This window comes from Dermacentor silvarum, chromosome 8 (genome assembly GCF_013339745.2).
Source record: "Dermacentor silvarum isolate Dsil-2018 chromosome 8, BIME_Dsil_1.4, whole genome shotgun sequence".
Taxonomy (NCBI): domain Eukaryota; kingdom Metazoa; phylum Arthropoda; class Arachnida; order Ixodida; family Ixodidae; genus Dermacentor; species Dermacentor silvarum.
Window position 1 is genome coordinate 153,113,360 of NC_051161.1, and position 22,881 is coordinate 153,136,240.

Here is a 22,881-nt window from a genome sequence, read left to right on the forward strand (position 1 = left end):
GGTGGGGAATAATGTCAGTGTTACTGCCACCGAGTATCCGCCTGTTGAAGCTCCATGCACCACGGTAGGGTCTCCGACGCGACAAGTGTCCGGCCGGCGAGCGGAGCCGCTAATTCGGGAGAGAGCGACGGTGGCGCCACCTGGATTTTCAATAAAAAATGCCTCAGCGCAGAGTCCTCGTTGGACCCACTCCATAGAATAAAGAACCAACTTTACCAACTGAACCAACTTTACATATAATAAAGAACCAACCAACTTTGCCCACTCCCCCAATCTAGTACACTCTAGTGTAGCTATGGATGTGCTATGGATCTAGCCACCGTAGCTATGGCGACAGGTGTAATCAAAAAGCAAACTGGATGTTTATGACGTATTTTTGCCTTCAAAAAATTGCTTCCACCGCATTTAACAAGCAAAAGCATGGCCTTTAAGATATGCATTTTAAATCTAGAGGGCGTCACATTTCAGAATGTGGATTTGGATACCACTCATCACAAAGGCTATCGAAAAAACTGCAACGCGTTGTGGCCGAGTTAGTGCGGGGGCCTCGAAGCCGTAAGTAGCCGATCCAACTCCGCAAGCGCTGCGCCATGTTGTTTCAGCGGTGTATGTGTGTGATGCGTTCTATCGAATTTTGGGCATAGAAGACCAACAAAACGGCCGTTTTCGTCGTTCGTACTGTGCTCCAGGCGCTCATTCCGCTCACTCAACGGTCAGTGAAGGTGAAGAACTGTAGGCTCTTCGGAATTAGGAGTTACACGTTTGTGAAATAACGCCATGCCTCCGCGCAAAAATATTGCGCGCCGGGGTCGTAAGTCGGCGACTCAGGGCAGATGTGCGGGAACGCCAGCAGCGTCCGCATCCGGCACAGCGGAGCAGCTGGAAAGCAGCAAGCTAACAGCTGCGGTGGTAGTCGTGGAGAAGCTATCAGATTCTGTGGTTGCCCAAAAGACGCCGGCGTTGCCACGCAAGGCGCCCGCCGAGGCTTGCGCCGCCATTGAGCCCAGTGCCAAGAAGAGCAAGCTCTCGGCCGCCCCGGCTGCAGAGCCTGAACCTGTGCCTGAACCTGTGCCCGAACCGACGGAACCGGAAGACGGGACAGCCTACGACGACGTATCAGAAGACGAAGAAGCCGAAATCGAGGAGGAAGACGCCACGTGCGAAGCGCTGGTTCTTGACGTCGACGACGACGAGGGCGGGTCGCCGGGGCCTAGCGACGATCAGAAGGCGGACGACGAGGACCACAAGAGTGGCGCAGAGGAGGACTCCATGCCTGCCGAAGCTGAGAAGAACGCCGAGGAGGACGTCGAGGAGAACGCGGATGGTGCCGCCGACGCGGATACCTCTGCGGACGCGGAGGAAGTGTGCGACGAGGCGGCACCAGACGACGAGGAGTGCGGTGTCCAGGACGAGAGCGCGGAGAACATGAACGGCGAGGAATACGCGGAATTGGACGAAGAGGAGATTGTCGAGGAAGAGGACGGCGAAGAGGAGGTCGCCGAAGTCATCGAGGAGGAGGGAGAGGAAGAGAACGCCGCGGGTGGTGGCGAAGATGGCGTGGAAGAAGTAGACGGCGCTGAACATTGGGAAGAAGCAGCCGAAGGCGCGGACGAAGAAGTCGAGGAGGGCGCAGAATATTACGAGGAGGGCGAAGGCACAACCCAGGATGGGGAGTGGGACGAAGAGGTGGAATGCCTAGACGCTGACGATGCGGAGGTCGTAGATGACGTGTACGATGCCGAAGGTGCTGAGGGCGAAGGCGGCGAAACGTACGCTGGCGAGGAAGAGGGACAGGAAGGCGACGACGCAGAGTGTGCCGAAGATGGACAGGGTGACGGGGATCACGTGATGGATGCGCCCGCAGTACACGATGAGACAGCTCGTGACACTCCAGCAGTGTTGCGTGACACTCCACGTGACGGAGCACCGACAGAAGGTGCTGGTGAGAATGAAGCTGAAAGCTCTTGCGTGTGCAACAATATCGAGGAGCAGGAAGGTGAGGGCGCAATGGAAGACGGGGATGGAGAGGCGCCGACAGACGAGACAGTGGCAGCTGATGACGGTGCCGAGGGTGAGAGTGCCAAGTGTGAAACGGCAACATCTGAGCCTACTTCTGTTTCAGAGGAGACAACCGTGGAGATAACACAGCTGTCGGAGCTGTGCCCCACTGTGGTCTTCGAGCAGCCCGAGACCATCACTGAATCATTTCGCGACAGCATCCAGAGATCGGTACAGCTATTCATTGAGCGGCTGCTGCGTGATGCTAAAGAGTTGGGCCCAGTGGCACAGCATACAATGGCCGACCAGGTGAGTGTTGTTGGAGCTTCCGTGTGCAAGCGTACCTTTCTGGACAGAATTTGGGGCATTTTAAGAGTTGGTAAAGGGCCTTCGAACAGAAGGTATTGTTAAGCAGCTTAAAGGAGTACTGGTAGAACATTTGTCTTGTATTTATTACTTTATTGGATTGCCGTAAAACCCAGTAATTACGCTATAAAGCTTCAATTCACCGAGACTGCAACATATAAGCTCTATACATTTTAATGTGACACGTTCAAAATGTGGGCCAAGAGCAGCGGGGCTGAGGACGTGAAAAAGGCAACCCATACACCACTGAAACCTAGTATGACGGTCTCGTGGTACCAGATGAAACTTACGTGTACACGCACGCTAGGGCCATGCTGCAAAAAGTCGTCCTTTCAGTACTACTCGACGAGAGAAGAAAAGAAAGCATGTCTTCCTGCATTTCCAGGAGAACCTTTTTGGCAGTGTTCGGTGACACAGGCATTGTATGGCCTTCAACCACCATACCCTGCCGCCTCCATTTTTGCTGACGTCGATGAGTCTGCTTTTTCACATCTGTAGCCGTGCACTGCGTATGACGCGTGTTTTGAACAGGTAGCACAAAAATTGCTGTAATTATTTGGGGTGCTCTCGAGGAAGCGAGGCTTCATACTGTGGAGTCGAGAGCTACTTTAACAGGCAAGAAAAGCGGCACACAAACTTTGTGTTAGTGCTCATTTAATCTGTTAGAACATGAGCTGGGCTCACAATAGCCGACTCGGTACCCCATGCTTTATTGAGAAAACTGAAATGAGGCCAGCAGCAAAGCTACTGTAGTGCTGGCACAATAGTCGCTCCTGCCCATATGTTCTGTGCTCCGCTGTGCCACTGAACAGCGGCACTTTATGGTATTGGTTGAAGGTTTCACCTGTTCCAGTCAAGAGCAGCATGGTACTTGCGTAGGGATACCATTGACATTTTGTAGCTGCTGCTTCAGGCAATTTGGCTGCAAACTTGTTTCTTCAATTAGTTTGGTAAGGTAAAAGTTAAAGCAATTAGGGTGCCATCAATGAATCCAACCCTAATGCCATGAATTTGAAAAAAAAAAAAAAAAACCTTGCTTGGGGGGGGGGGGGGGAGCTGAACTCATTTACTTTGGCATGTTGAGAATTTGGGCTTGCATGGCACTGCGAGCCGTTGGTTGTACTCATAAGCATTGCCTCAAGATATATCTCTTGTGAAATCACAGGCTTGGACATGAGCATTGCTGTGAAACTTGGACTTCCCCTTAGTTCGCTATTATTCGTGTGAAAGCCTTATGTGGCTTATGAGGTAGAAAATCCGGCGTTGGCGTGACTACGATGGTCCAAATTGAGCCACTCGGGGCATTTGATGACGTCACTTAAGGCAAAGTTAATTAAGGCAGGTTTAATTGAGATAGTTCTTTACAGCACTCGAACCCACAATTGTTGATGTTAAGGTGAAGTTAATTAAGGCACATGTAATTAAGATAGAGTTAACGCACTCGAACCCATGACCTTTGGTTGGAGTTGTACCCACGACTTTGGTGTTAATGCACCATTAATTAAGGTAGAGTTAATTATGGTACATGTTTAATTAAGATAGAGTTAATTAAGGCACTCGAACCCACTTTCTTTGGTGGGGGACGAACCCTCGACCTTTGGTGGTTGCAATGCTTTCGCATTCATCCACTTAGGGATAACTAGGCCCCTTGAATTTTGTAGTGCTTCTACAAAGACATACTTGCTGCCATTGGGTGCAGACATACACAAAAACAATAAGGCTCTTAATAATTTTATTAATGCAAAAAGCATCCTTTGCCAACTTCAGCTGTTTTGAGTCTATCTATCCATCTAGCCTCTTACGCCGACCTAGCGGCCTAAGCTGTCTACTTGCTTGGGCAGCTAGGTATGTGCTCTTGGTCGTGATGCTGTCATTGTTCCATTGTCGTCATTCCAGCCTCGTAATCTTACTCTCATCATGGCGTTGTCATCACGCCTTCTACCCTGACCCAGTTGCCGAAGTTGTCTAATAGCTTGTGCCTGTAGGTATGAGCTCTTGGTCGTAATGCCGTCATGGTCGTTACTTCGCCATCATTCCAGCTTTCTCATCTGACACCCGTCATGCCGTTGCTGTCATGCCATCGTCATACAGTCGTCATGCATTCGTTGTCACACTGCCATAATGATGCCGTCGTGGTCATTCAATAATCGTCATTCCAGCTTCATGACCTCTCGTCATGCTGTCGTCGTCAAGCCTTCTACTCTGACCTAATGGTCCAAATAGCTTAGGTCACTAGGTATGCGATCAGGGTTGTGATGCTGTTGTGGCCATTGCATCGTCGTCATTCCAGCTCTGTCTTCAGACTCTCGTCATGCTGTTGGCCATCATCGTCATCAGTCGGCATCATGTCGTCATCGTGCAGTCGTTTTATCATTGTCATACTTCAGTAACGTCATACCGTTGCCGTCATGCCATTGTCCTCATATCACCTTCGTCGTTTCGTTGACATCAGCCTTTCTTCATTATTGTATTGTAATTATACTGTCGTAATTCAATTGTGATTCTGGTGCCCTCGTCTTGTCGTCATCATCAGTTGCTGTAATGCCTCCATTGTCAAACCTCTGTCGAGATGTCACTGTGGTCGTGCCGCCATCGTCACTCCAGCTATGTCGTCCGACTCTCGTCATGTCGTCAGGGCATCGTCGTCATACAGGCTTCGTGGTACAGTCATGCCATTGTTATTATGTGATCATCATCTCATTGTCCTCATGCAGTTGTCTGGCCGTTGTCGTCACTGCATCGTTGGCGTACACTCGTCATGCAATCGTCGTCATACCATTATCGTCACGCTGTCATTTCACCATCGCCATCACTTCAGTATCGTCATGCCATTGTCTTCATGCCGGCGTTCTCATACCACCTTCATCGATCCATCGACGTCATTCCTTGTTCATCTTTCTATTGTAATCGTATTTTCTTCATTCAATCATGATTATGTCATTGCCATTGCATTGTCGCACTGAAGCTATCATGCATCCGTTGTCATATCGACGTCGTCATGACGTCTTGGTTGTGCAATGGTCGTCATTCTTGCTTCTTCATCCAGTTTTCGTCATACCACCATCGTCATAATTTAAAAATTCATACCTCATTGTCGTTGTTATATGCCTTTGTCGTTCCATCGATATCATTCCAGCTTCATTCCATCATCACTGTGTTATTGTCAAACAGTCGTCATGCCTCCATGCCCATGGGTGACCTTGGCAATCGAGTGCCTTAGCAAAGTGGGACAATATCGGAGTATGTGGCATATAGGCATAGTAACAAATGTTTTGTTATTACCACTACAAGGGTTAAATAAACGGGACTTCAGGAATATAGTCTGTCGCTACATAGTTCGATTGCTATTCGCATCACCGTCGACAGCCATTGCGAGACGAGTTCTGCCATAATTTTCATGTGGCAGCAGCTTACCTTTACTACTCAGAGAAGTTTATTTCATACTAGTATTAATTAATTTTTGCTTATAGGTACAGTAAGTGAGAATGGTTAATGAAGCTGGACTGTTGAGGTGCTTGAATTGTGAAATTTCTGAATCGAATTCATATATTAAAAAAAATTGCCTTAGAATATGGAAGCGAATATCAAATATATTCTCTTTACTAAAAGTGAAATATGAAGCTTGTGTGGGAGTCTGCTTGTTAAAAAACAAAAAGGAATAGGCTCGTTTACATTATTTTTTCAAGTACTGCTGTTGACAAGTGGACATCCAGTCAATTGAGGAGCTTGCATATGAGAAAAGTGATTGTATCTGCTGCTCCATTAGAGTGACAGTAATGAAACACAGAAATGTCACATGACCAGATGTTTAACGAGCAGTGCACATTGTTTTAAAGGGGCCCGGAACCACTTTCAATCGAAGTCAAGAAATGCATTTCAAGTTAGACAACAGTCGGCAATACTAAAATAGTCGTACTTCCTGAAGTACATAATTATTCTTGAAATTCGAAAGCAAATTTTTGCTTACTTCAGCCTGTTTATTAAACTATGTCAATATGCACAGTAACAGTAGGCAGAAGATCACTGATCCAAACACCCTTCTTGATTGATGTCAACTATTGGCCAATAGCAGCCGTGTATGGGAATCTGCTATACGACGATATATAGTAGCTGGAAAAGGCTTCAGTTGAAAACAGAGTGTTTGAGAGAAGTGACTTCACGCTACGCTTGTGAGCTCCATGCGTCGCGCACGACGGCAAAACTTAAGCTGAGGTGTTCACAGCAGCATATGTAATCCGTGGACTGTTTTTCTGCCAAGCCCGACGGGTGGTTCAGGGCCCCTTTAGAGGAACGCAAACATGTCTGTCCAAATTGTGATGCACTTCGCTTTAATCGAGAAGGCTAATTTTTTAGTCTGCCCGGAGGCCAGTCTTATTAAATTACTGGAAATTATTGCACAGAAGTTAGCTACTTCATGCATTTGCATAGCAACTGATGCCTCTCCGCAAGAAGCGCAGCTTACAAAGCTGCAACAGAATCATTTACTAATCTTTCTCCCGGTAGACTCCTATAATGGTTATCATTAATATTTGCACATAAACAAATATTCAACAGCTTTAACTAGAGAATTATAAAATTGATTCTGATTTGAATAACAGAGTGATTCACATTTGAAATTTTATATATTTGTACACGCATGCTGGATTTTATGGCTGAAAAGGGCATTTTGATAAAGAATTTTGTGGAACAACAGTGCACTCTGCCAAACTTTGAGCTTTCTTATCTCCTATATAATTCTTCCGAATTACTGATCAGTTGCGTAATGTTCTTCCCAGGCGATTAGTGACATTGTTAAATAATGAATTATCCAAGCAGTTACTTACTGTGGTATCCATAGCGTGGTACTCTAGATTAATTTTGACCTCCTGAGGTTCTTTAACATGCACTCAATGCGGGGCAAACGGGCGTTTTTGCATTTCGCACATATTCATATGTGGCCGCCGCAGCTGGGACTCTCGTACCTGTGACCTTGTGCTTAGCAATGCAATGCAAAGCCTCGGCGACGGGTTGTGTAATCTCATGCACTTCATATCCGCCCCCTTTAGCAATCTACTGAAGAGTTGTACGATCCACCACAGATCATTTTTAATAATTCTCTTATATAAATTCCTACAGGGCTCTCACGGGTGTTATTGCAAAGGGGAAACAAAGCAAGTACATCAAATGCTAAGGTAATATGCACTGCAGGTGCTTGACATATGTATATTAAAACTGTAAGCCCATACCACAATAAAGCAAACAGATAAAAATAACCTGTCAATTGAACAATTCTCAGCGGTGCAAATATATGCTTGCAGTAAATGTTATGAGACACATAGATTAAAAAAAAGAGATGGAGAACAAACAAAAATGAAAGAAGAGTTGAGAAGATCTTAGGAAAGTTGCCGAAGTTAAGGAGCCCATTAGATACGCCATATAGCTCACTACATATGCTGAGATACGTAGCTGAGAACAAGGACCGCACAAAGAGCGATGGAACGAAAAATGTTAGGCCTAACATTAAGAGACAGGAAGAGAGCGGTGTGGATCAGAGAGCAAACGGGGATAGCCAATATTCTAGTTGACATTAAGCGAAAGAAATGGAGCTGGGTAGGCCATGTAATACGTAGGATGGATAACCGGTGGACCATTAGGGTTACAGAATGCATAGCAAGAGAAGGGAAGTGCAGTGGAGGTCGGCAGAAAACCAGATGGGATGATGAAGTTAGGAAATTTGCAGGTGCAAGTTGGAATACGCTAGCGCAAGACAGGGGTAATCGGAGATCGCAGGGAGTGGCCTTCGTCCTGCAGTGAACATAAATATAGGCTGATGATGACGTAGCTGATTGGTGAGCTCTGTTGGCTAATGCTGCGATACGTGTGGCTGCTTCAACGTGTAGATATGTTGGAGTGTACTTGGCAGTATTTTTGAGCCTGACTACGGGACAAGACGAAGCGATCTACTGATGTGCTCACTATCCCTGCACCTATGGTTGTGCCGTCACCTAAGCTGTGACCAGCGCCTCGAGAAGAGTTGGCAGTGCTGCAAGGGGCTCTTTTTTTTTTTATCCTGCATCCATGTGGCAAGTACTCCAGCATAGTGCGTCATGCTGAGCAGAGGAATGCTGTGCATAGCTTATGCAGAATGCCAGTTCTCCATTTTCTATCATTGCCTGAAGTGGATTGCAGGTAGCTGCAGTCCTGGATATATCTGGGACATTGGCGTTGTCAGTGTCATATCTGGGACAGAACGTCGTTGCCACAACTGCAGCTGGAGTATAATAATGCAGTAGAAACACACCTGGCTATAAATATAATGCAAGTATGCGCGCACATTGCTGCACCCAAAGCAGAGGAGAAGAAAATACATTTATTGTAAAAAGAAAGAAAAAAAACAAGCAGGTGTCTTTGCTTGTGCGGGGCTGTTCAGTCTGTTTGGCGCAAACTATTTTCGGGTCACACTATCCCATGCGTAGGAGAGATGTATGACACGCTGCATGTGCTGTGTGCAGCTGCAACCGCGTAGCATTGCTAGCATTTCAGTACAGATGGCTGCATAAAGACTCGCTTCCTGCTTATTAACCCCTTTAACATTGGCTATGAAGTATCACACATGCCGTGTGCGTGGCCTTTGTTTATGGTTATTTGTGCCCCTAATGCATTTTAGGCAATCTTCTGCTATCGGGTTCACTATGTAATGCTCTACAGTAATGAACACCGAAAAGTATGAAAAAATATGTTTTACTTACAATATCAAGCAGGAATTATAATTTCGGACCCCTATCTGCCAGTCACAAGTTGATTTTTATGTGGAAAAGCAAGAAACACTCTGAGGTGTAAACAGCGGCACTTCACTTTTTATGCTCCAGCCAATAGTTATTTTTTTTTGCACTGTACACTATGGGCTCTGGCGACAGGTTTTGTTGGCCAGGGTTTGGTGGAATGGGAAATGTGCTCATGTCCTGCTTTTGCGCAAAGGTTCTACAAATGTCAACCAAACATAGATAAATTAAACGAACCATCAAGTGAACGCATAGTACCGTCTATTGACATTTCTAAACTTTACAGCGTATATTGGCTGCTGCCGCGTCTACAAACAGTTTTAAAACAAACAATACCTCTCGCCTGGCTAATCACCGGCTTTAGCAATATGACTCTTGTTCTTCTGCCCAGTGGTTCTTTGGCTGTGGCCACCAATGGGTTAAGAGTTCCGACACAAAAATTTTTATCGCGTTTCTCTTGCTTTATTGGTAGTGATGGTACAGTGCCAGAATTCCTTAAAGATGTGACCAATCATGATTTACACCATCTTTTAAAGTGACTAGTTCAAAACGTGTACCAATAGGCTCCGTACAGTGAACAGAGGGCGCTACAACCGAATACGGCAAAACGTCGTGCAGCGCCAATGGTGGTAGGAATGTGAAACACTGAGACGGCCGCTCCGAGCCCCGCAGCAGCGACTGAACGTGTTTCAACACGCGCGTGACGTTCAATATGTCGCGTGTGTTGTTTTGCCGCTTTAAGCCGATAAGCTGTATTGAAAATTACTTTCGTGCGTCTATACTCGACAAAGGAGACAAGCTGTATGTGGCGGGTCACGTTTACGACGTGAAGGACACCGACAGCGCCGACTTGAGGGCGCCGTCGGTCACTCTCAGCAAGGGAAACAAGTGTACAACGTTTCCTTGCAGGTAGGGAGAACATGCATGCATTTGTATATCAGCAAGTGGTTTTGACGCATAAGCGAAAGCGCACACGCTACCACGACTTATTGGCGGAAAATCTGCGGTGCAATTTTAACAAAGACGAAGAACACACAAACAGGACGGGAGCTTGCGGCGCATTGCAACTAGCTCAAACCAAGATTATGCTACCGCGACGTTTTTTGAATGAGAACAGTCCCAAATTGAAAAACGTCGTTTCTGCTACGTTGCCAGGTATTCCGGTGCGTGGTCACAGAAATGTCCAACTGCAGTTCTGCTATTTACAGTATTTCGTTCATTTCGTGGCCGAACGTGCGCAGAAACGCATTTTTGCTAATCTATAAATGAAGCATTTCTAGGTGTTGATTTTTCCTTTATTGGCTACTCCGCCGTTCACGAAGTGTTTGGAGCAGATCCTGCTCGTCTGCTTCGGCATCCACGGCGAGCCGTCATTCTCGCCGAAGAAAAGAAGAGGAGCATGATTGTGAATACTACGCAGTTCATACTGACGACACAGTGCCCTATGCATGCGGCCGCAAGCAAGAGCGCACATGCAGTAACCGAATGACTTCTTCACGAGACGGTAAACGAGGCAAACACGCCACAATGCGCTGACGAGAGAGAGCAGTCTCACAGCGAGCGCCACTTGGTGAAGGCATTTGAAGTTTAGATGTTACACGTACCATCACTACCCCGAAAATCAACGCAAACCGAGTTTACTTACTTCGCTGAAAGTATCACAGAAAAATGCAACTTAACAGTTATTACCGGACTGCAAGCAATCAACAAAGATTCGCATGCAGCCTACAAGAGCATTTGAGACGCAAATTCGCACGCAAAATTTCGCGCTACGCGAGCTTGCTGTGCAAAACGTGCTCCATGCACTTCCAACCACGCTAAGCACACAAATGCAGTTGCAGAACCTCAAGCAGCTAGACCTGGCTAGACCTTAAAGCATATAGTTACATTGACACTAGGAAAACGCTGTTTTCACAATTACTTAACTCTTCGAACAGCAACAATCCATCTTTTTCGTCGTTCTTGCTCCCACGGGCGGCCAGGAAATCGGTATACAATTTCACGCCAGGCTGGCCTTCATGGCTGTAGCAGTTTTTTACGCAGCAGTACCGGCACTTCGTCCTTTTCCGTACGCTTTCAGTCGATGGATTCGAATTAGTCGAGCTGAAGGATGACATTGTCTCAACGCCAGAAAAGACCGAACAGCACCATCGACGCCGCGCCTACGAATACCCCCGCGCGCTTTGGCCGTCTCATTATTGTTGGCGGCGCTGCGACAGATGGCGCAGCAATCGCAGCAAACTTCACTGTACGGAGCCTATACAACGTGGATTCTTGGCGAATGACAGGGGTAACTCTACAACTGCGATTGTTCGGCTAGATTGGAGTATAATGACCAGCACATGTATGTGTAAACTTTGCGTTTCTGACTTCAGATGTTCTTGCAGCATTATTTATGAGACGAAACTTTTTTTCTAAATTTCCATGAAAGCACATTTGTCTAAACACACAGAAGCAGTAAGTTTTTGCACACACATATGATCATTGCGAATTGTTGCCCTGATTATGCAATATTTTGTAAAAATGCCTTCATTTGTAAACTCACAAAGCCGTTTGAAGCTGGAAGAACATGGGAATGGAGAAATTGTTGTGCTTTACATCTACTAAACGAATTTCGACGATGCTTGTTGCATTTAAAAGATGTTAATTTCACTGAATGTTGTGAGCAGATTTTTTTATTTAAGCTGCAAATTTTTTTCCAAGAATTGTCAGAATTTAAAAAAACCTGAGAAAAATGTAAATTGTAAAACATAAAATGTAAATTGGCAGTAAGCTAATAATGTTACAGCTCTTTAAACCCAAGCTCTTCGAACGTCTCAGGAGGACAAAACTGATATTGTGTGCACCGTTCTGAATTATACCAACAATAAGCAAATTTAGTATTTCAGCTAGACTCGCATAGAAGCTGCCACAATTTTATGTAAGCTGTAAACTAATTACATTGTGTTTGTTCACTTTAGATGAACGCACTGCTAATTGTATCTGTTTTGGTCCAGCATAGATATGGAGTTTTTGCATCATTTTATTTTCATTTTTCAATTTTTGCAATAATTGGGGCCCTAGATCAAGATTTCATGTTCATCAGTTGGTAGAATTGAGATTTCTCTCTCGAACGCAACAAATTTCATTCAGATATGTCCAGCGGTTGCCTCATGACAGTATTTCCGCGAATCACATGTAAATTTATCTACTTTAATGCAAACAGACTTTTCAAAGATCTCCTGTGGTGAATATTGTGATTCTGTCACATGAGCTAGATTACTTGAAAAGATTGATGCTACTTAGGAAAAATTGTGACATTACATAATTAAGAAATTTCACTCAGTAATTATATTAACATTATAGCATATGTTCAACTTGTAAACTTCAAGGAATATGTCGGCGTGGAGATGCATTGATGTCCCAGTTAGCTCTTATCAACACTGTTTTCCACAGTGGTCGGTGCTTCTTTAAAATGAGTTGGCAAGAAATTTTATGGTTATGGGCTGAAAAATTATCAAATTCCTTTAGCAAGCAAAAAGCTATTGTGGACTGTTGGGTTTGCCCACTCCTGGAAACAGCTTTAATGCCAAAAATTTTATGTGGTTGACTGAACTGTGGTTCTTGTAATGAATGTGAGCTTGTGGACAGAGTGTTCTGACTTTTTGATGGGCAAGTGGCACCGACTGCTGTGTGCCAACAACCGTGGTGAACCACACCATGTGCGTGTTGTGCAGACAGTCTACTGCCAACTTTAAGGCACTACAGAGCAGTATTGCTTATTGCAATTGCAATTATACAGACGCTCAGGGCGCATTTGCACCAATGCTGTCGTCCTGCTATCACTGGCGCATGCACGGTCTGTGCGTGGAGGGTTAAAAGGTCTCCATAGTTGCGCAGTGCGTTTGGCTCCAAACGCAACAAAGCCAAGTGGCTCCGCCTGGCTCCACTTAATTGGCTCCGCCGGAGCCAGGGTGCAGCATTTTGGTTTCCACTGGTTGGTATGAGCTCTCTGTGCACACAGATTAGTGTTCCCGCTGAGCAGCTGTGTGCATACCACACCATGGTGCATACATGTCTGAAGGGAACGGACAGTAAATGTCAATCTAAATTTATGTATTCCTTTCTTTTGATGCTGACGTATGCCAGAGGCGCTCCTTCAGTCTTATCCCATGCACCATCGATGTGTGACGCCTGCAACGTCGCCGGAACGCCAGCGTTCTGAGACATCATTGTGATGCTAAACTGTGCTGTCGCTTTGAAAGCTTCGCCTTCGGGTGAAAAGGGAAAATTTGTAGTTTTTAGCTCGAAATGTTGGTTATGCCAGTTAGTATTGCCATTTTTTTTTGGCTTGGCATAGTTTAAGGCTTGGTCGAGTCCGCTTCTGTCTTTGCACCTCGTTGCAGGGTGAGAAGGTGGCATATGGCTGCAGCCTCTGCAACGTCCAGATTGACCAGCCCGAGCAGTTTGACTGCCACGTTGAGAGTGCGCGGCACATGAAGCGCCTTCGTTGGATGTACTTCATGGGTCTCAACAGTGAGTCGACTCTCCTCTGTTATGGGCACTACCTACTGACTTCCATGTTTGTGGCAGCCAGTGTTGCTGCTAGAGCTCAAGTGGTCATTCGTGTTTGTACGTGCCTCATAGTTTGCAGGAAATTTTCTAGTTGTGCAACAAGTTTTATTTATTTCGAGATACTGGAGACCAGTTGGCCTTAAGAGGAAAGCACATGTCAAAACAATCCCATCAGTCCTTTTATCGCTATTGGGGATGCCAGCAGGGTCTTGCAGGACATCACCAGAGTAAACGCTGTTGATTGGTCGGTTGATGAGGGAAAGTAATTGGCCTGTAATACACTTATCGGACCCATCCTGGAATACGAAAACACTGCTTGGTTTCCGTACACAAAAAACACTGCAGTGCTATGTGCCCCAGTAAAGCCACGAATTCAAAAAACAATCCCATCAGTCCTTTTATCGCTATTGGGGATGCCAGCAGGGTCTTGCAGGACATCACCAGAGTAAACGCTGTTGATTGGTCGGTTGATGAGGGATGATAGCACCAGTGTGACGGCAGCCAGCTGCATTCTGAGAGATAAGAGGGGGTGAGGGTGGTTGGGGAAGGAGCTTGCCAATGTGCGCCACTGATCGTGCCTTGGCTGTGGTACGCCAGTGGGACGTCAAAGATTGCAAAGCAGTTTCTCACCTTTCACCAATTATAGGTCAGTCAAAGTTTTTGAAACTTGCCATGTTCAGTATTTGGCATGCTTGAGTACAATGTAGTAAATTTTTACTGATGAAGATGGAACTACCCACGAGCAGACGGCTTCAAATCTAAAATGTGATAGTGAGCTGGCGCATGAACGTCAATGTGGTGTGTGTTTGCTTTAAGTTTAGCAAAGAGAGGCTGAAAGGCATTTTTTTAGATGAGGGACACTAAAGAGAAACACTAAATCAGTTCAAAATTGATAAAGTGATCTTGAAGAACCCTGCTTTCATTGATTTTGCCGTAATAAGTAGATTATTACTAACATGACGGTCAAAGTTTTGTTTTTGAATTTCGTGCCGGAGCCGTGGAGCTGGTACGCCAGTGGGACGTCAAAGATTGCAAAGCAGTTTCTCACATTTCACCAATTATAGTTCAGTCAAAGTTTTTGAAACTTGCCATGTTCAGTATTTGGCATGCTTGAGTACAATGTAGTAAATTTTTACTGATGAAGATGGAACTAGCCACGAGCAGACGGCTTCAAATCTAAAATGTGATAGTGAGCTGGCGCATGAACGTCAATGTGGTGTCCCCACCCATCTTTCATTTTTGCATCTTTTTTTTCTGTCTTATTTAAGTGTGGTAAAAGTGGCTGTTTTGGTATTGTAAAAGGCTAATTTACTAACAGAGTTTTTCAGTTTAGTGTCTCTTTGAGATGGATAAAGGGCTCTAAACCACCTCTGACATCTTGAACACAGTTTTAAACCTGTTTTCTAAAGCTTTTGATTGGGTGTCACATAACCAAACTTATTCTGAAACTTCAATTTACCCTGGGCAAGGGACAAATTCTTGACTAGATCACCAACTTCCTTACAGACAGATCAATTCATAGAACTCAATCATGTGAAATCCTTTGTTGTACCGGTGACCTCTGGTGTACCAGAAGGTAATGTTTTGGCACCTGTATTATTCTTACTTTTTGTGAACAATCTGCCTTCATCTGTTAATGTTGGATGCAGGTTGTGTGCAGACGACTGCATCCTGTACAAAGAAATCAATTCTCATGATGACCACATCACCACATTGAAACTGCCTGAGGCAGTTTCAATGTGGGGCAGAGATTGGCAAATGCACATCTACAAAAAAAGTCTGCTCTGTTATCCATAACTACAAAATAACATGCATACAACCTTAATTGCACTATTAATTCAACTACCCTGTCTAAAGTTAAGGAGCACAAATACCTTGGCGTCATATTGTCACAAGACGTACGATGGGATTCTCATATTCAATACATCACATCATCGGCACTAAAAAGACTGCTCTTTCTAAAAAGACGATTACAGCTAGCACCACCAGACACAAAGTAATTGGCCTGTAATACACTTATTGGACCCATCCTGGAATACGAAAACACTGCTTGGTTTCCGTACACAAAAAACACTGCAGTGCTATGTGCCCCAGTAAAGCCACGAATTCAAAAAACAATCCCATCAGTCCTTTTATCGCTATTGGGGATGCCAGCAGGGTCTTGCAGGACATCACCAGAGTAAACGCTGTTGATTGGTCGGTTGATGAGGGATGATAGCACCAGTGTGATGGCAGCCAGCTGCATTCTGAGAGATAAGAGGGGGTGAGGGTGGTTGGGGAAGGAGCTTGCCAATGTGCGCCACTGATCGTGCCATAACGCTTCCATTTAGTCGACGCCGTGCAGACGGCAGTTAGGGGTGGACAATGGAAAAGCCTTTCTTCTGGTGTGTTGATATGAGCTGTAGTTTTCACAGCACTGCGCGGAGTTGGTGAGAATGGGTGGTGAGGAGGAGGTGGTGCCTATGTGAAGGGCAAGCAGGAAACCACCGCGGTGGCTGCTTAGCCGTACATCAAACACCTCTAACTTTGCTGTTACGGCATCATTAAAAAAAAGTTCATTGCAACTGTACGTTCCTGGCGGACTGGTACACAGCTACCATTGCACAACACATTTTCGAGCTGGGGGGGGGGGGCTTTTAAGATGTGATGGATGCGGTAAACAAAATTTTTTACAAGAGGTTCGAATGTGCTACCTAGTATACCAACGTCGAGATATTCAAAGTGTCCCATGCTGGTTTTCCACGAGTGCCACTCTCAAGATGTTGCAATGCTACTGGTCGTGCAGAGGACCTGAGCCAGTTCTTCTGCCGCGTGTGCCACATTTCAATGCCCTGCCGGGACCACTTGATCGGACACCTGCGCAGTGAAAGACACGTGTGCCTTAGCAAGGCGCTCAATGTGCATCCGGGCTATACAGAGTACCTGCTGCTCCAGCACTTCACCAGAGGTGAGTCAGCCTTGGCTCGGTGCATTCGGTGTCACCGCTCTCGTTGCGTCATGCCCTCTCTTTTCACCTTTGCAAACGATAACTAGACTCGGGTGTCCTTAACATGCTGAACCTAGAAGTGCAGTGGAAGAAAAAAAACCCTCGGTGGGGCTTCTAACTAAGGACACACTGCTTGAACACTAAATGTTTTTTTCAAGCCTTTAAATAAACAACTGGTAGGAACGTGAGGATTTATGGCCGTTGTAATGGCTTAAAGTAAAGTGGAATATGACAGCACTACATTAAAGGAACCCTGCAATAACTTTTGGAAGCCATCATTTTTGCTCCGTTTCTGTACCCAACGAGTCGGGAGAAGCTTACCACAAATAAAAATGAAAATTGTACTTGCAAATGGAAGTTGTTCGTTCAAGAAGCGCTAGGAACGTGAGCAAGTGAAAGCCTACTCTCAAATTGGATTTTGGTGCCTTTTACTAGTGCATTCCTTTCTCCCGATGACGTTCTACCGTGTAAGCTAGTTGCCGGCGATTACATCACAGTTGTCTTGAAAAGTTGGTGTGCCACAGTGTCGAATGCCTTGGCACACAAACTCATAGCTGACTTTGAAGTGTGGGCACGCAAGACTGACGGCTCTTTTTTTTTACACAGGACTTGTAACAGCACATGAGCTTCAACTATGCATTATAGTATTATTATCCAAACCTCGCAGCCTCTATCGTGTGATGTCTTCCAGTGATGAAAAATAGCTGCGTTATGACACAGTCATCAATAGCACATGTTTTCTCAGACACATTGCAGGGCCCCTTTAACGGCATGAAAGTTAGCCCAAGTATTATAAATGCTGTCATACCTTTAGTAAAAATCACATGCAGTTTCGTAAATGAATTTCCAGCACATCTTGCACAAGCTCTAGTTATAATTAACATTTACAATGCACTGCATAATGGGCAACAGCTCTCGCAAAGTAACTGCTACTGATGACTTGCCTAAACTGGATTTTACTCCCATGCAGATGATCTCCTGACACCGATTACTTTTTTAACACTGACACGCAGAGCAAGACGTTGCTTTTGTTGTTGTTGGCACTCGGACGGACCTACAATTCTAGCAATGCTTGAAAGTCATCCTCCTGTGAGGGCAGGCATTGGTCTTTATCACTGGCTTTTGCCATTGTTTGGAGCTGATTGTTTGAAGGGTGAATTCATTACCAGTGAAGCCACCCTTGTTCGAATTGTGGCATGGGTCGTCAAAGCTTTCGTTCTGCATTACAGTTTTTGATTTGTGGTAGGTCTCCACAAACAGTTCTCGATCCAGAAAGCACGCTTTTTTTCTACGTTGCACTTGTATGTCAGAATGAGAAGCTCCTTCGCATGGTTTGGTTTCCACTGGGGGCAAATGGTAAGGTGTCTATATTGGCAGTTTTGTGGTACAGTAAAACCTCGTTAATTTGGACTTCATGAGATTAGAACAAATGTTTGAAATAAGCAAAGGTTGAATTATCGAATGTGTCAAAGAAACAAACATGCTTACTACATCAGCGTGCCTTTATTTACTGAAGAAATCTGCAGCCCCCACTTCTACTTAGTACAAAATTAGTGCAGACGCTGCAACTCTCGTCATCTCGCGACTCATTAGCCGCTTGCAGATTTAAAGCGCATGCCCCGCTCCAGTCTAACCGAGTCAGTGATACGGCCTTCGAGATGAGCAAGTGACTGGCGCACCGATCTCGGAAGCTACGAAGATGGTCTCAAGCTTTCAAGGCACAACTCCATACAGCATGGAACAGCATGCCGCGGGGTGTGCACTGGCACGTACGCCGGTGGAATATTTATGCCACGACGGTGCACAATTGTCCGTGCAACACCGCATGTATTAGGCCTGTTTCAATGATTTAGAATGACCTCTAAGTCCTTCCATCATGGGAGAGATTGCCGCTGGAGCGTTCTTGTTGACGACGCCCGAGTCGGCGAGAACGCTCCACCACACGCTGCTGCCACGCATCAATGGCTACTATGCAGTTACCAGGAGATCACGGTTCAGCGGCAGATCACGGTTCAGTGGCACTTCACTTATGCATTGCCGATTGCTGATAAAGGTTCGCGGTGGTGTTTTACTTTTCGAACATCACATTTTGTTCGCCCTAGCGACACAGATAATGTAATCTTACAGCTCTTGTGTGGCTGATCCATAGAGCTTTATACAATTATTACTGGAGGGAATTGTGGCGCTAGTGTCTATGGGAGCTGGAGACGGGGCATTTCAGCCTGCACGAGAATGATGGGTGGTGGTACTTGGATGTGCCTAAAACTTCATCCTTCTGGCATTAAATGGATTTGTGGCATTGCAAATGGACCATTTTTAAGAAAGTGTTGCGCTATAAATAATTCAATAAACCCTAATAAAATTGTCTGACGTAGGATTTGAACACAAGGCCTCTGGCACGAAGCCGGATATTGAAACCATTACTCCACGGACGCATGGACAACTGGAACCACTCCAATTAGCACTGATTCTGCGTGCTTGCGGAGACTAATAACCCTCTGTATTTAAAACAAATAGTATAAATTGCTTTAAAATTTAGGCCAGTTTAGACCTAGATAAAGAGTAATAAACAAGGCCATAAGAAGGCCTGAAACCCCAAGACTGTACTATACCCATCGTTTTCATCGTGGCTGTACGATCTCAGTGCCAGGGTTCCCTCTAGTAATTGTAGGAAACACTGGGACCGACGCGCAGTTGTCATGCCGAGACCTTGGCAGAATGGCAGCATGCCGCATAGTTTGTGACGTTTACGCTTGCGGCCAACTAGAATGCTTCACTCTCGTGAAGAATACAGTGAAGTCCCGCTGGTAGTAAAATACATCACAAGCTCCCGGATGAAAACCGGTGGCTGCGCTGGCAGTTTCGAAATGACAGGCGATTGCAACCGGGCACCGTTTTGGGAAAGCTACACGATGCTACATTTCGTTTTGTAAGGAAGTTTGCTGCTATGTGCGGGAACGCACCAGAAAGAAAAATGACAATGAAAATCTGGTTTTTGGACGGAAGTGCTGCAGAATTGTAACTGCTGGTGCCAGCTTCAGTGCGGTTAATTTTTGAGCGTTTTTCGGGGCGTGTCCATATATAATGAACTACTGATATAACAACCAGTTTTCGCACAACTGTCAACTTCGTTATAAACGGGTTTGACTCTATATGAATGAGGAGAAGTAAAACAGAGGGGCTAAATGTTTGTTAATCACCTATTTTCCAGACCTATTTTCCAGACGCCCGATTTTTCGGACGTGCCTGATCATTCGGACGCATTCGCGGCACTGCCACGCACCCCATGGAGTCAATGTACTAAACGTCTGAAATTTCGGATGCAACAAACGTTTGCCGTCAGATTTTTCGGACTTTTTGCCACGACCACAGTTTCGAAACGGCATTAATCGAAACCACCACAATTTTGATTGTCTCGCCACCTCGAACCGGCGCTCTCGCACGCAGATCCGCTGGCAGCCGTAGCCACCACCGCGTCAACGCTAGGCCTAGCTGCTTCGACGTTCGCTACCAAGCTTCTTGCTGTTCGGTGTCGTGTATTTGTGTAATCCTCGCCTGTAGCTTCAAAGCTCGGAAAGCACGACGCGTTGCAGAATGCCGGTTCCCGAAAGTCAGCTTTGCCTCAACACAGCAGTGTTACGCGGTGAAGCACACCGTGAGTGGAAAGGGGCAATTGTCATGGGACACGGTATGTATTGCTTAATTATACACGCGTGCACCCGGCGTCTCCTATCACAGTAGGAGCACCGATATGCCTAATAAGTGTACTGGCAGACCTTCAGAGCTATTTTGGACGTGATTGCGGCTATTTGAGCCCTTGGGGGCTGTAAAAGGAATATATTCATTTTAACACTGCCTGACATTTCAGACGTTTTCGCGTCCCCCTAGGGAGTCTATATATAATCATCAGTTGCACTTTCAAGGGAAAATGAGACCTGCTCCTCGAAGAGACGGAACGTTTGTTCAGTGAAATTTTGAACAACACTTTGCAATGTGGTGAACGCGGTTTAAATCATGCATACTGGACCTCAAGGACGTGCGATGTAATGTTATCACATTTCTTTTGCATTTACCACTAAATTGCCCCTGAATTTCTTTTGCCAGTGGGCTGGTCGGCAACAGATGGTCCGTCCAATGCCATGTAGCTGCCGGGTTTGACACCAGCGTGGGGGCCGCAGGAAAATTGCGCTTTATCAAAGTCAGATTTCACCATGTTTGTGCGTGCACGATGCCCTAAATGAAAACATAATTGCTGCTCACCAAAACTGCTGCAGATGAATTTGTTGTCGCTCCCGACGCAACCATGGATGGGGAACACGTATTTCGCCAAAGCGAATAATGCGAGATGGTAAGCAGGGTAAACACCAGTGAAGCATTCCAGCTCTCCTTTTGTTTCCCCATGATTTGCGCTGATGGCTATAGCGATGCTGACTTAGCCACTTAGCTTCTATTAAATGTTAGCACCTCTTCTGCGTCGAATATTTGCTGCGCTCGGCACGTTTGAAGAGTCATGTGGATTAGCCGGCGTACTGCCAGATAGTCCAAATTTAGGAAACTTCAATGCCAATAAATACTTCCTATGTTTGCTGGTACCTGAGGGCGAGTTCAAATGATCTGATTTTCTGAACAAACGAAGGCCAAATAAACAAGGTTTTACTGTACAATGTACTTTTGCTCACAAGCAACTCCTGGAAGGAGCAATTTTTTTGCTGGCGCGCTGACTTTGGCATGTAAGCATGCTGAATTCTGTTAATCTGTATTCAAGTGGTAACATGTGTGGGTTCTGAAATTAGATCCATGGCAGCTGCATTTGGCTTGGAGGCGGAGGCACGGACAATGCATTTTTTTGTGCCGGCGTTTGAGCTTGTGGAAATTGCCATGAAGGTGACTACAGTCACATTTATTAGAGAAGCACCAGTAGCGGAGCAGCCCGCCGTACCACGTGTCCTTCTCCACGAACTGGCTTGCATTCTTAGCTCGAGGCTCTCTTCATCTTCCTCGGTCCTCTGGTGAGCCTTGTACTGCGGCCAATAGTTGCGCTGCTACAAGCTCATTGCTGCTGTTTTGTCCAGGAATTCAGTACAAGGTGTCACATTAAAAGCTGCCGTGGCTTTCTTGGTGCTGGACCATGAGAGGTGTCAGGGTGTTAATGTGTGGGCGTCTTGGTTCGGTGCTTTCAATGTGGTGTCGCCAAGTTCTTATCACTGTCATTGTGGAAGCAAAACCACGATTCTTGCTTGACTGACTAATGTCCTTCCAACCGGTTGTCAACCCATACCTATTGTCAGCCAGCTTTGGGGTGTAAAAGCTCAATGAGAACATGTTTCTTTTTTTGTGTGACACATTAGCCTCACAGGTCGTCATGCAGTGAAACATTTACGATGCTTGTGTGCTCAAGTAGGTGTCGATTGGCCAGAAGTATGTTTTTGCAAGGGCTGCGTAAGTGAATAGTAAGTTTGAGATCATTACTGCTGTTTCTTGTTTTGTCGCTTCTTCACAGATGATTGGTAATTCATTTCAGGTCGTCTGAACAGAGGGAATTCGTGCTTTGTCGTTTTGCTAAATTGATGTCCTTGAAATATTTCAAACTTTAAGCTTTTTATTTTTCCACGGTCATATTGTTCATTGGCACAGCTGGCTTAGTCAATTTAGTACATTAGTGAGGCTAGTTTCTATGCAGCTGGTTTTCATCTTACAAAGAAGTCAATGAATGTTTTCAAATTGTTATCCAATTAGGGCTGTTGTGCTCTTGAGTAAATGCTGTGTCAAGTTTATTTTATGGATTCTGAATGTTTTCGGCTTTGGTCCTTGTTGCATCACGATTCAAGCTTCTGAAAATGGGTTCAGTCCACGTTATAGTGACTCACCAATGCTGGCCGCATGCACCATCGCCACTCAGGCAGTAAATGCCACACCCTTATGCAGGGCTGCTTCTGTTGTCTCTGAGTCTCTTTCGTTTGATACACAAAGCATTGTAAGGGTGCAGTTATACACGGCATCTGACGTGGCAGTGATGAATTGCTCATCCTGTTACCAGTGCAAACCACTAATGGATTGCTGATATCCTGTCAGCATTGAATAAGTATGCCACTGTGCATAGGTTTGCGGCTGTGTTCCATTTGTTCTTGCTTCCTCTGGTGTGGCTTTCTTGTGTCCTGCTGAAACTCTATGGTTGTCTCGCAGAAGGATGCGAGGTGATCTTGATCATGTACCTAC

General features: G+C 45.5%; 1 protein-coding gene across 1 annotated transcript in view; it reads left to right on the top strand.

Annotated features, from left to right (window-relative positions):
- Window positions 1-565: 565 nt before the first annotated feature.
- Window positions 566-22,881, top strand: part of LOC119461772 (serine/arginine repetitive matrix protein 2) — an 81,739-nt gene continuing 59,423 nt past the window's right edge. Inside the window, 3 exon segments of the mRNA XM_037723150.2 lie at window positions 566-2,307; window positions 13,511-13,640; window positions 16,465-16,626. Coding sequence (XP_037579078.2) covers window positions 778-2,307; window positions 13,511-13,640; window positions 16,465-16,626 — 1,822 coding nt within the window. The 5' untranslated portion in view covers window positions 566-777.